Source organism: Anabrus simplex, chromosome 4 (assembly GCF_040414725.1).
Source record: "Anabrus simplex isolate iqAnaSimp1 chromosome 4, ASM4041472v1, whole genome shotgun sequence".
Classification (NCBI taxonomy): domain Eukaryota; kingdom Metazoa; phylum Arthropoda; class Insecta; order Orthoptera; family Tettigoniidae; genus Anabrus; species Anabrus simplex.
The window spans coordinates 84918738-84933239 of record NC_090268.1 but is presented as its reverse complement, the minus strand read 5'-3'; the positions used below and the strand labels follow the sequence as shown (position 1 = coordinate 84933239).

The following is a 14502-nucleotide window of genomic DNA, read 5'->3' as shown; positions in this document are numbered from 1 at the left end:
TGGGCCTTGTCTTTCTTTGGCCGATACCTTCATTTATTGAAGTGTTGGATATCTTCCATTATTTCTCTCTGATTAGTGTTATATAGAGGATGGTTGCCTAGTTGTACTTCCTCTTAAAACAACAATCCGCGTAGAGGCGCGCTGCTGTGAGCTTGCATCCGGGAGATAGTAGGTTCGAATCCCACTATCGGCAGCCCTGAAGATGGTTTTCCGTGGTTTCCCATTTTCACACCAGGCAAATGCTGGGGCTGTACCTTAATTAAGGCCGCGGCCGCTTCCTTCCAACTCCTAGGCCTTTCCTATCCAACGTCGCCATAAGACCTATCTGTGTCGGTGCGAGGTAAAGCCCCTAGCAAAAAAAAAAACAAAAAAAAAACCAACAATCACCACCACCATCACCACTACTCTGTGTGGATGTGAGCCATGGTGAATTCAGCACCACAAGAACAAACTTGGAGGTCTTCCCTCTTTAGGAGGTAAGAGTGCATAGTCCATGACCTATCCTCAGCTTACATAAAACTATGGCCTCTCTCTGGGAAAGCTAGAAAGAGGACACCCACACAGCAGCTGTCTTTTCAATTGCTCCCAGCTTGTTGGGAGTTTGAGTAGCTGGCCACTGATTCCCAGGATCCCAAGATGGTTTGACGTAACTGAGGCCAAATATCCCTAGTCTAGGTGGTAAAAGTACAGCTTTTCTTGCAGCTTGATCTGCCAGTTTATTACGTGCAATCCCCATGTGCATTGGAAACCATGCAAAGGTGATTATGGTGTCAGTATCACACAACCTGCTAGAAGATTACGAATCTGCAGCACCAGCAAGTGTTGTGGGCAGCATCTATCAATACACTGCAGAGAACTTAATGAATTGATCCACATGAAAAAGTTACCTCGTTCATGATTCAGCACAAACTAGAGAGCTTCTCAAATGGTGAAGAGCCCCAAAAAATGTACACTAAAGACACTAGGAAGCGAGGCCTAGGTGTTGACATCACTGAAAATGAATGAACATCCAACATTCTCTCCTATCTTAGAACAGTATGTCAAGAAATGTCGCACATCTGAATACTAATGAACAAAGTCATGAAAATAACTCCAATGAACAGAGGCACCTTATGCCCACAGAGTAGATCTAGCTATATATCCAGTTGCAGAACTAACCACATAGGTACCCCACTAGGGGTCCACTCATGATAGATGCCAATAACCATTTCCAACTGATGACACAAGCTATCAATTCAAATCTCAGCCGATCGTGTGGCATTTGACCAATTTTTCATAACTCTAATGGTACTGGGTATTAAAGAGGCACTGACAGCTTGGATGTTGTGGCAATTCATGAATTTTGGCAGTGTACATGAGGAGTACCTGCTGCCATCTTTTCTGTAAAGGTTGAATTCCAAATTCAGAGAGTAGGCTGGAAATCAAGCTAGTAAGGAAAGCTCTGGTTGCCAGCATAACTCCAGTACAGTGTATACTATCTAAGAGGTTCAGCACAGTTTTTAATGCTGAACCGAATGTTGCACTACTATAGTAAAAACAGGACAGAACTATAGCTGTGTTAAAAAAAAGCAGCAGCACCACACGGTCAGCTCCTCACGAAGTAGCGTTGAGAAACTTAAGTAGGCTAGGTCTCTTCATGCAGGCTACCTTCAACTGATGAATGTGGGGCTGCCATGTCATTCTCTTATCAGAATGGAGACCCATAAATATGCAGGTGTTTATCACTGTAGGACACTGTTTTGCAACAGAAGATCTGATTCAGAATGCACAGGCCAACACTGACAGAAATGTACAACTGAGCTGTTCGCCACTGAAAATCAAAAAGTGTTGTATGGCCCATCTGTCGACACTGTTAATAGCTTTCTATCTCTGAGCAACTGTCATCCTTCCAGAGCTGAAATGTAGAGCAAAATCGTCCACATACAGCACAGGAATGAGTGCGGCCCCATCAGCAGCAACTATGCCACATATGGTGATTGCAAACAGTGTGACACTTGATACAGATCCCTGCGCTACTCTTATTTTCTTGAACATAATATTGAGAGTATGCCCTCCCAACTCAAAATTGAAAGAGACCGAGGAACATGAAATTCTCAATAAACATTGGCAAATTTCCCTGAAATCCCCACAGCTGTAGGGTGGAGATAATCCCCCCATACCGCCAGGTGGTGTTGCAAGCCTTTTCCAGCTCAAGAAACATGGTGAATACGTGCTCCTTCTGAAGAAAGGCCTTCTGAATTGCACTCTCCAGTCTATCCAGATGATATTTATTAAAGAAACTACATATAAGCATGGAAAAGTTTGCAGTAAAAAAAAAAAAAGCCAAAAAATTCAATGAGCACCAGTAAAACTTATTTTTCAAGGAGAAACTTGAGACCACGCACAGTAAAATGAATATTAAGACAAATCTAAAGTAATCTGTACTAAATCAAGAACAAGTTTTGGAAGATCTTGCCCTTGTCTCCTCATGCCATTGCTAATTCTTCTCACACAGACCTGTCATTGCATTTTTCCTATTATGTGCTCCTTTACGTTCCTACATCTCTATATACAAATTCATGCAACCTAAATTAATTGTTATAAACCTTCAAGCCAGAACTCTCATTGGTTACATTTTCAATGTAGGCATTAATGATGATAAAATTTAATGTTGACTGTATTGTACATGTTTATATCCAATTTAATCACACTTACTGTCAAGAAATTATAATAACATTGTGATCAACAAAATGGTAAAGTGTACTTTTATGCTTGGTAACATTGTTCATATCAACACAATTTTTTTTACATACAGTATATACAGTACTTATATATATATATATATATATATATATGACACTTAAATTTTCACATGTTAAAAAAGAATGAACTTAAATTGAACACCACGGTCTGCAGATAATCCAAGTATATCATTGATGCAGGGATGATTAACAATTTCTTGTAATGTTATTCAAACTTCTACCCTCAGCTTTATTCTTTTCCCTGGTTTTTTTTTCGAATGAATACATCAGCACTTGGCATAGCTTTGGCCCAATGTCATGGCCAAATGCTCTTCCTAACACCAACCCTATATAGAAGGATGTAATCACTATTGTGTGTTTCTGTGGTGGTTAGTAGTGTGGTGTGTTGTATGTAGATGAAGAGAACTGCATTAAGACGATCACAAACACCCACTCCCTGAGTCGGACAAATAAACCATACAGAGGTGAAATCCGTAGCCCAGCCGGGAATCAAACCCAGAGCCCTCTGAACAAAAGGTCAGTAAGTTGGACCCTATTCAGCTAAGAAGCGAGACCTGTTGTAAACAAGGTTGGGTTTACAAAAACACAACTTCTTTATTTGCTTCACATGTAAAATTACAATATTTACACTAACAAAACTGAAAGTTATCTCGAAGCAAAATGAACTATGAATTTGGAGAAGGAGTCTGTCTTTTGTACACTATATACACGTTGGAGTATTCACATTCACTACTATCTCAGAAAGATAGTCCTTGTGACATGAAAAGTTCTTGATAGTCGAAAACTATCAGAAGCACTGACGTAAATATCTCAGAGAATCCTTCCTTGTTGAAGTGTCTGAGTTCATTAACGTAAGTTCAATGACTGAAGAGTTCCTACTTAGCGAAACTAAGTTGATAATGGGAGCTTGCATTAGCTAGGGAATGATAGTGGCATATAATGGTAAGACTGGACATGGACAGTGGAACAAGCAAGAGGAGCGGTGACCCGAGGTGAGACCTCTTACTGCCAGAAATTCAGTCCACCTGGCCGAAGCACATTTTCAAGAGGAGTAGCCTCCGTGCTCGACGTAGGGTGTATTCTGGAGCTGGACACCGGGGTCAGTGGGCCTGGACAGGCTAGGAGCTCCTTTTTATAGCACACACAACGTTCCAGGCACGCGCACTGAGGGCTGCGCGTCGAGGCTCGAAGAATAACACACTGGCACGCGTGTAGCTGGCTGGCGGATCGAGAAGGGCGCGACGGACATACAACAAGACCAAACTTCTATACTCGGTATTTTAAATCAAGAATGTCACACTAGAATGGTATATAGTAGTTTCAAGATTTCAAGATGCAGATATCCTGATTTCCTTCTCTTACCTCTTGACTAAACCCCTTATGCAGCTCTGCCAGTTGCTGAAATCGTTTTAGTTGTGTAAGTGCTTTAGCAGACTGTCCTTGAGAATGTAAGTAGATAGCATAATTCAGAGGGACTGAAGCATCATTTGGATCAAGTTTAGCTGCCTGTTCAAATGCTTCACATGTGTTCTCTGGGTCTTCCAAGTACTTCAAAGCAACTAAAACATAAATATAATGCATGATTTTAGTACTGGCTACTATTTGCAGAAGTCTTCGTAATCTTAAACATCAATTCACTAATTTAGATTAATAATAATCAAGGAATGATGTCTTTTAATAGTAAATAAATTATTTGTTGGAGAACTTTCAACGCGGTAATATATCAAGGTTGTTGAAATATAGATTGGTGCCTAGAAACTTACACTGTAAATATCATATCAGAAAACATAGTGATGACAGTTTAAGAAAGCCTGCATATAATCACTTTCACAATTCAGTCACCTTTCCTAACAGTCTACAAGTTTCTCTATACCCTCTTTAAAGAAGGATGCACATTACTGGCTGAACCACTCTTCTACAGAATTACAAACTGCTCAATTGGTTGCAAAACGTTTACCCATAGGACCTTTTCCAATGGACTGTCTCAAGTCTGGACTGTAAGGTGTGTGATCCATTAAAACTGCAGCAAAAGAGCTGCAGAGCACCACTGTAGTACTGGCAGCTTGTAGGCAAGCGCTATCATTTTTATGGAGTATAAGCACACTGCTAGACAATTTTCCTGGCCATAAATTTTTGATTGCCCTTTGGGTTTTTCTGTAAAGTGTTACAATAAAGTTGAGCTTGGACTGTGACATCAACTAGTACCACTCCAATAGCAGACGTCCATTACCATCAAAGAATAGCACAATCTGACCCTGCCTCTTTTGGACAATAGTTCAGTTCCACGAACCTAATACGCTGGCGTAGCAGGCGGAGAGGTGATACTCCCATGTGGCGGATAGGGGGGTCCTAACCGGCTTGCCGGTGGACTTGAGGGAAATAAAATACCTCTCACCGACCAAACACTCTACCCCCTGCGGCTGGCGGATGCACATTTAGAATACACCCGTGGTTTCCCCTGCCTGTCGTAAGAGGCGACTAAAAGGGGCCCAAAGGGACTCTCAACTTAGGAGTGTGGATTGGCGACCATGGGGCCCTTACCTGAGTCCTGGCATTGCTTCAACTTACTTGTTTCAGGCTCCTCACATTCGTCTATCCTATCCGACCTCCCTTGGACAACAATTGTTCTTTTCCGACCCCAACGGTATTAGAGCAGTCGAGGCCTAGGGAGTTTTTCATTTTCACGCCCTTCGTGGCCCTTGCCTTTCTTCATCCGTAACTTCATTCTTCGAAGTGATGAATCCCTTCTTTCTTCTCTTTTCTATCTCTTTACCCCTGTGGGTGGGGGACGCAGACGAATAATACACCCACGGTATCCCCTGCCTGTCGTGAGAGACGACTAAAAGGGGCGACAAAGGGATGATGGAATTAGCACGATGAAACTACTTTTGATTTGTACCATCAAGCGGGGAACACCATGGGTTGCCTGTACTTGCGAGTAGTACCACTAAATTAGGTACGAAATACGTTTGTGATTAGTAGCAGTAAAGAGGCTGGCCTGGGGGTTTTCAGTACCCGTGCATCGTACCCATGTGAGCAACACCGCGGGTCTGGAAGTAGCCTGTGAGTTGTACCGCTATATGAGCGACACCGTGGGTCTGCGTTGCCTATGATTAGTACCCACTATGTGAGGAACAACACGGGAATACCGGCACCCGTGATTAGTACACCTAGGTGAGGAACCTCATCGGTTTGCGTTGGCTATGAGTGGCGCCATTGTGTGAGAAACACCATAGGTCTGTGTTACCTGTACGATGTACAATACTTGTGAGTAGCACAATCTTGTGTGGAACACCGTAAGTCTTCGCTACTTTTGATCAGTACCCCAACATGACAAATACCATGGTTCTACTTTACTCGTGACATGTACCATTCTGTGGGGCCTTAGAAATGGATTTTGCAACCCTTTAGACATCAAGCATCATTGTGCTTTATAAGTGGTCCCTTGGTCAGTAATACTATTATTTACGATCTTTTTTTTAAGTCTGATCCACTGTTTTTTTGTTTTTTTTTTGTTGGGTTCATGTCCATCCATTCATTCTTCATGACATTTTTTACTTTTATTTTGGTCACTGGATGAATTTGAACTTTGTTATTTCATTTCGTACCATTAGGAGCCGATGACCTCGATGTTAGGCCCCTTTAAACAACAAGCATCATCATTATCAATAGTTCAGTTCTTCTGAGTTTGAACTTCGCCACCTACAAAGGCATAATGAATAAATAATAAATAAATAAATAAATAAATAAATAAATAAATAAATAAATAAATAAATAAATAAATAAATAAATAAATAAATAAATAAATAAATAAATAAATAAATTTGAGCATTGCCTTTGGCAGAGGCTGAGTGGATTAATAAACGACCACTCATAGGTAGCCGATCGCTCTAGTTCCGGTTACCAGTGTTGTCAGTCTGTTGTTTTCTGTAACCACATACTATCAACTGTGTATTGTATTGTGCTCATTTCTTTCCGCGTCTTTGTCAGTTCACTCGATCCACGAACCTACGAAGGCGTAGCAGGGGGAGAGGTGATACTCCCAAGTGGCGCGTCCCAGGTACCTTCATTGTCTCTTTCAAGTTGTCAGTGTTACCAGAGAAAGTCAAGATAACAACTTATTGTTGCGATGTAAGGCCGTATATCCCGCCTCCTATGCGATGCTATCAATGCCAGCGATTCGGACATATGGTATCTCGCTGTTCGAATCAGGCTGTATGTGGTACATATGGACGAGTAGCTCACAGCGCGGAGGAGTGCACAACTCCATACAAGTGCACTAACTGCTCCGGTTCTCATTCTCCTCGGGATCGGAATTGTCTGACAAACCTGAGTGAGAAGAAGATCGAGGAGATCAAGACCCTGGATGGTCTTTCCTACCAGAAAGCGCACCTTAAGTTTAATTCTGCAAATACACCTGCCCGTACACTCAACTATAGCTTGATAGTACCAATATAAATGGTCCGTTATTGGACATTATAAATTTTCCAGCTAACTCATTCTTGGTTGCCAGCGTTTCGCCCTCGTGTGCCAGGGTGGGCTCATCAGTTGGTACCTAGCACACCTACCAATACGCTGGCTAGTGCATACCATGGAGGCCACTGCGTATTGGTAGGTGTGCTAGGTACCAACTGATGAGCCCACCCTAGCACACGAGGGCGAAACGCTGGCAACCAAGAACAAGTTAGCTGGAAAATTTATAACGTCCAATAACGGACCATTTATATTCGTATTATAAATTTACTCATTCAGGACAAATATTTCAGATTCCCTATGGGAATCAACATCTATATCATATAGCTTGATAGCTCAGAGTCTTCCAGGTTCGTCATTTTCAACCTCGACACCTGTCCACACCGCTGCGCCCAAGGCGACTGTTGCTGCTCCCAGCAACGTCGCAAATAGTCAAAGCTTGAGGGGGGGGGACCACCCCACCTTCGACCAACCAGAAATCTGTGCAGGCTGGCAGTTCCCAGCCGGCACAGCAAGGGGGGAAGACTAAGTCTCCCCCCCCCTTGGGGGTCGGAGGTCGACGAAATTCATGCCCCAGCCGGCGGAGGCGGCATCGTCGACCAGGGTTTGGAAACAATCTCCCAGCCCGTCTAAACTAGAAAAGAAGAAGGGGAAGAAGGGCGCCCGTGCTGAGCGCTCTTGGACTTGGAGAAGTCATGCCCCCCATCTGGGGGGTATGAGTCTGCGCCAGGAGGCACTCCTGCTCCCAAACCTCCGTGCTCTCCTCGTAGGGGACCCCTCGCGCCCGAAAAACGTCGAAGTTCTGGGCGGCACCCCTGCCATCTTTTGATGACGGGATGGATGTCACGCTGTCCTCTACATCAACGGATGTAGAACTAGATAGTGTTTAGGCTTACGATCATTTTGTCGCTCATAACCTAACACTCCTTTTATAGTCCACACTATGGCACTGTTACAGTGGAATTGTAACGGTTCTGACAGGCATCTTGCTGAGTTACGTCTACTCATTAGTGAGTACGCAGCGAGTATAGTCTGTATTCAGGAGACCAACTTCACACCTGGTCATCATACGGTCTTGAGAAATTTCAGACTATACTCGACAGAATGGTACTATGCTCAGCGGGCGACCGGTGGTGTTGGCATTTTTGTATGTTCTGATACCTACAGCGAAGAGGTTCCATTAAGAACTCCCCTCGAGGCTGTAGCTGTTCGCATTCCGCTGCCTGTCATAACAACAGTGTGAAATGTTTATTTTCAACCAGGTCACGCTCTTAACATAACTGATGTCACTGATCTTATAGATCAGCTTCCACCTCCCTACCTCTTATTGGGCGATTTTAACGTCCATCACCCAATATGGGGTTCTGAGACGGCTTGCCACAGGGGGAGAGAGCTGGAAACATTAGTAACAGAGCTGGATTTATGTATTTTGAACACGGGGGAACCAACTCACTTTGTGTGCGTTACGGCACATATTCTCGCATAGACGTAAGTCTATGCAGCCGAACGTTGGTTCCACTGTTTCGATGGCATACACACGATGATCTCTGTGATAGTGACCATTTTCCCATCATTCTTACTTTGATGAACCAAAAATCCGTCGAGGCTCCCGCTCGATGGATTTTGAAACATGCTGATTGGCCAAAGTACTCATCGTTAGCTGCCTTTAACGATGATATCAGGCGGACCGTCGGCGAGGAAATAACTTTCATCACCCGAGTTATTCTTGCTGCTGCTGCTGAGGAGTCCATTCCGTTCTACTCGGGTCGGGGACTCCTCGCCGAAAGCTCGTTCCGTGGTGGAATGAAGAAATAGTAGCACCTATCATAGAACGCCGTCGCACTCACAAACGTTACCGTAGAGAGCCTATCGCGGCCAACTTGGTAACATTCAAGAAACTCCGCGCTAAGGCACGAGTTCTTATTCGTCAAAGTAAGAAGGTATCATGGGAGAGATATGTCATCTATGACGTCACATACTCCATCATCTCAAGTGTGGACTAAGCTTCGACGTATTTCGGGTATCCGAGGATCATCTTCTGTACCAGGAATTTCCATTGCAGGCAATATTGTCACTAAACCCCTCCTGAATGCTGACCATCTAGCTAATCATTTCGCGGATGTATCTGGTTCCGGGAATTACCATCCTGATTTCCTCCCTCTGAAGCGGGAGGCAGAACGTCATCACCTTAGTTTTGCCTCTCCAGCTTCAGAGGACTACAACGTGCCCTTTACAGAGTGGGAACCCCGCAGCGCCCTAGCGCTTTGCAAGGACACGTCTCCTGGACCGGACAACATCCATAACCAGATGTTGAAACACCTTAGTGATGATAGTCTACTATATCTCCTTCGTGTGTTTAACCGTATCTGGATGGAGGGTGATTTTCCGTCTCAGTGGCGAGAGGGCATAGTCATTCCTGTCCTCAAGCCTGACAAAGATCCTAAGTATGCAGGAAGTTACAGGCCGATTTGTCTTACCAACTGCCTGTGTAAACTATTTGAGAGGATGGTAAATCGCTGACTCATGTGGTGTCTGGAGAAACAAGGACTCTTGTCCGAATACCAGTGTGGTTTTCGAGCCGCTCGATCCACCACTGACCACTTGGTCCACCTGGAGAGCTCTATCCAGGATGCGTTTCTCCGTAAACAGCACTTGGTAGCTGTTTTCTTTGACTTAGAGACGGCCTACGACACCACATGGCGATATGGTATCCTTTCAGTCCTGCATCAATGGAGATTCCGAGGTAACTTGCCGGTATTTATTGCGAATTTTTTGTCCCTCCGTCTATTCCGTGTCCGAGTAGGGAGGACATATTTGCAATATCACATTCAAGAAAATGGAGTCCCACAGGGATCGGTCCTTAGTGTCACTCTGTTCGCGATTGCCATAAACAGTATTGTCGCTGCTGCTGGTCCAGCAGTAATATCGTCGCTATATGTGTACGATTTTGCTCTGCACTATGGGTCGTGCTGTATGGCAGTCGCTGAGCGACAATTACAGCAAGCAATTAGGAGGGTGGAGAAGTGGACCTTACAACATGGCTTTCGGTTTTTTGCCGCAAAGACCTCCGTTGTCCACTTTTGTCGTCACCGTACTCTTCACCCACATCCTGAGATTTATTTAGGAAATGTCGTTCTTCCAGTTGTTGACACTTACCGATTCCTTGGGCTCCTTTTTGACAGTAAATTATCGTGGGAGCCAAACGTGCGGGAGCTCAAAGTTCAATGCACCAAGAGGCTTAACCTCTTGAAGTTTCTTAGCAGCACTAATTGGGGAGCTGACCGCGTGGTGCTCCTCCGATTTTACCGGGCACACATTTTATCCAGGTTAGACTACAGCAGTGCAGCATATGGCTCAGGAAGGCTAAGCGTGCTTGGGACGCTGAACAGCATCCACCACAGCGGGGTTAGGTTGGCGACGGGAGCTTTCCGTACAAGCCCCATTGCCAGCCCGCTCGCTGAGTCTGGTGTGCCGCCTTTATATCTGAGGCGCCAGCATATGCTTCTTTCGTATGCTGCAAATTGGCAACAGATGCCACTTATTCCAAGCTATCCTTGCGTGTTCAACAATGGCAACCGTTTGCTGTACGCTGCTTGTTCGAGCAACGCGGCCGGTTGGAATACGCTTGGATAGCAGTTACCGATTGTTCGACGTACCTTCGGTTCCTTGCCTTGTCAGACAACCAAGTGGGGTACCTCCGTGGGTAGTACGCCGACCTGAAATAAACCTGGATCTCCACACTGGCCCGAAAGAAAACACGGACCCTTCGATTTTCGGAGGCTCTTCCTGTCCATTGTTGGCCGCTATCCAGGTTCAGTCGTCATCTACAGGGATGGTTCGAGGACAGACACAAAGCTGTGCATTTGTTGTCGACAATGAGAGGTTTCTTTTTGTTCTCCCGGAAACCTGTAGTGTGTACACAGCAGAGCTCTATGCTATCCGCGAAGCTCTGCGGTACGCACTGTACAATGAGCGCCGACACTTTCTCGTGTGTACTGACTCCTTAAGTTCGCTCCAGTCTATTGATACTTGTTTCCCTCGGCACCCTCTGGTGCTATTATTATTACATGTAATAAATATCATTTTTGGTCCGTATTGATGATATTAGATTGAAATAATAACATTAAGTTATTTATTAGACCACCTAATCAATACAAAATCGTCTTGGATGATTTACATAAATTTATTAGGTAACAAATTTATTAGGTAACAAATTTATGTAAATCATCCAAGACGATTTTGTATTGATTAGGTGGTCTAATAAATAACTTGATGTTATTATTTCAACCCTCTGGTGCAGCGGATCCAGGACCTGCTGGCCGGGTGTTCGGATGCCGGCACCAGAATCACGTTTCTGTGGCTTCCAAGCCACATGGGCATAGAGGGAAATGAATTAGCAGATAAGGCTGCCAAGGAGGCAGTTACACTGCCCCCGTTGCCTTTCAAGGTTTCAGCCAGTGATATTCGCTCTCAACTGAGACATCTGGTTATGTCCTATTGGGAGATGGAGTGGCAGGCCATTCCACTTCCCAATAAGCTGAGAGCGATAAAAGGAACAACGAAGGTTTGGAGGACTTCCCTTCGGGCTTCGCGGAGGGAAGCCGTGGTATTATGTCGTCTTCGGATCGGCTATGCTATCCTGACTCACTCGCATCTTTGGAAAGGGGAACCGCCTCCGATGTGTACCTGCGGCGAACAGCTTACCGTGGTACACATCCTTACGGAGTGTGTGGACCTGGTCGATCTGCGCCGTAGTCTTAACCTTCCGAGTACAATCTCCCTTATCTTGCGAGATGCCGAGCAGTCAGCAGACATCGTCATCCGCTTTATGAATGATAGTGGTCTGTTTCATCGTGTGTGATGATGTCCTTTGTCCTAGTGTTTTTTTGTGTCAATAGCGCTTTTATCCCATTGACTTCATTTTAGTTTGTTTTGCGCATTTTAATGTGTTCTTTTAATGTTTAATGTTACGTACATATATATATCTGTCCTAGCAAGCAATGCCTTATTCCTTTGTCTCCTGTATTTTCTCTTATTTTATTACAAAATAAGGCATTGCGAATCAGATCCACTGATTGTTTTAATCTCATGCTCATTTTCCATTCTCATTTTTTAAACTCTAGTCAGTGGATACGTTTTAAAATTTTAAATGTCATGTATCCTGTCGTCCATCTCGTTCCATTAGGGGCCGATGACCTTCGCTGTTAGGCCCCTTTAAACAACAAGCATCATCATCAACAGTTCACTCGATCATTCTTGACAAAGCACCAACACTGGCGGCTAGAAATAATGAGTTAATGGAGTGGTTAAAGGAGTACAATACTTCGGTTTGCGATAACATAAAAAAGGGGGAACTCATGCACCTTGTGAAACAAAAAGCCCCAGTACCCAGTTTACGTCATGGATGAAATAGCCAGGAAAATGAAACCTCAACAGATGATGACAATACCAATACCGATAGTGACTCAGAAATGAGTAGTGTGTTCCCCTTGTAGGTTTTTTTTTTCTTTTCTTCCTTAGGAGAAATTGAATCTATCAGCAACGTGAGCTCTTCTAGATGGTGGGTAGAGATTTCATTTGATTTTCCCCCTTTTTTATCTGTTCGAGCATTGATCTTTTCTATCTTATAGCCTTAACCTAAATATGTTATGTGTTATTGTTCACCTAATGTGAGTTATACATTTTTCTATAAAGAATATTTGATTCTGGACTTTCAGTTTATTCAAGTATATACATTTCCGTTCATGTTTTGTGTTGGAAATCAGTTGTTTGTACTTGTAACAATTCGGTACCACTGTCTGACTTCCAGTTAACTGTCAAGTCAAAACTCATAGAATTTGGAACTACAGAAGATAAATGGAGTCTCCCTTCCTGATTCATCCTCTTTGTGACTGGTCCCAAATGGTGGCACTGGTTTCATCGCCAGTCACAGTTTACTCCAAGAATTGTCTGTCTGTGGTGAGATATTCCAGGCACATCCACAACTGTATGGCTTTCTGTTCATCACTGAGATGCTGGGACCAATTTGGAACACATTTTCTAATACCTTAGTTCCCTTTGCTTGATGGTGGGTATAAATCCAAAGCTGAATTTAATATCCACTACAGCTTACATATGATTTTACAGCAATTGTCCTTCATCATGTCCACACTGGAAATCTTCTCCTGCATCAGTACCTGCAATTGTCCAATTTGTGAAGAATGAATGAATGAATGAATGAATGAATGAATGAATGAATGAATGAATCAATCAATCAATCAATCAATCAATCAATCAATCAATCAATCAATCAATCAATTTAGGCCAGATGTCCTATCAGTTGTTTACCTAGTCATCATATTAAAAGAGTTTACTGTGAACAACTTTGGCAAATCTGTCTGTCCATTCCACCGGGCCGATTTGTTTCATTTTTGTTTTATTCTCTCCGGAATTACCTGCTAGTGAATCATGAGACATTCATAGGTGTCTAAGATAACCAACTTTGATTAATCATAAAATCAAATCATTAAATGATCACTCCAATAATTGCAGATGAAGGCTTACCCTAAACCGCAATACATTCTGTACTTAGCAGGTTGCTAAGCGACTAACACTTTCATTAATATTCTGATATGTGATTTTCATCCTTAGTAATGCCATTGCCACGAACCTACTACACTGGCGTAGCAGGGTGAGAGGTGATACTCCCACGTGGCGTGTCCCAGGTGGCGGATAGGGGGGTCCTAACCGGCTTGCCGGCGGACTTGAGGGAAATAAAATACCTCTCGCGGACCAAACACTACCCCTGTGGGTGGGGGGCGCAGATGAAGAATACACCCACGGTAAGCCCTGCGTGTCGTAACAGGCGACTAAAAGGGGCCCAAGGGGCTCTCAACTTGGGAGTGTGGATTGGTGTCCATGGGGCCCTTAGCTGAGTCATTGCATTGCTTCCACTTACTTGTGCCAGGCTCCTCACTTTCGTCTATCCTGTCCGACCGCCCTGGGTACGTTATTGTTCTTTTCCGACCCCGAAGGTGTTAAAGCATTCGAGGCCTAGGGAGTCTTTCATTTTCACGCCCTTCATGGCCCTTGCCTTTCTTCGTCCGTTACTTCATCTTTGGAAGTGACGGATCCCTTCTTTCTTCTTTTCTCTCTGTTTACCCCCTGTGGGTGGGGGACGCAGACGAATAATGCACCCACGGTATGCCCTACCTGTCGTGAGAGGCGACGAAAGGGGCGACCAAGGGATGATTGTATGAGAACACTGACACTACTTTTGATTAGTACCATCACGCGGGGTCGCCTTTAC

General features: G+C 44.0%; 1 protein-coding gene across 1 annotated transcript in view; it reads right to left on the bottom strand.

Moving 5' to 3' along the window:
- The window catches only part of BBS4 (Bardet-Biedl syndrome 4), a 200309-nt gene that overhangs the window by 34032 nt on the left and 151775 nt on the right, over nucleotides 1-14502 (bottom strand). Inside the window, exon 9 of the mRNA XM_067146246.2 lies at nucleotides 4104-4300. Within this exon, the coding sequence (XP_067002347.2) occupies nucleotides 4104-4300 (197 nt within the window). The remainder of the gene's footprint in view (nucleotides 1-4103; nucleotides 4301-14502) is intronic.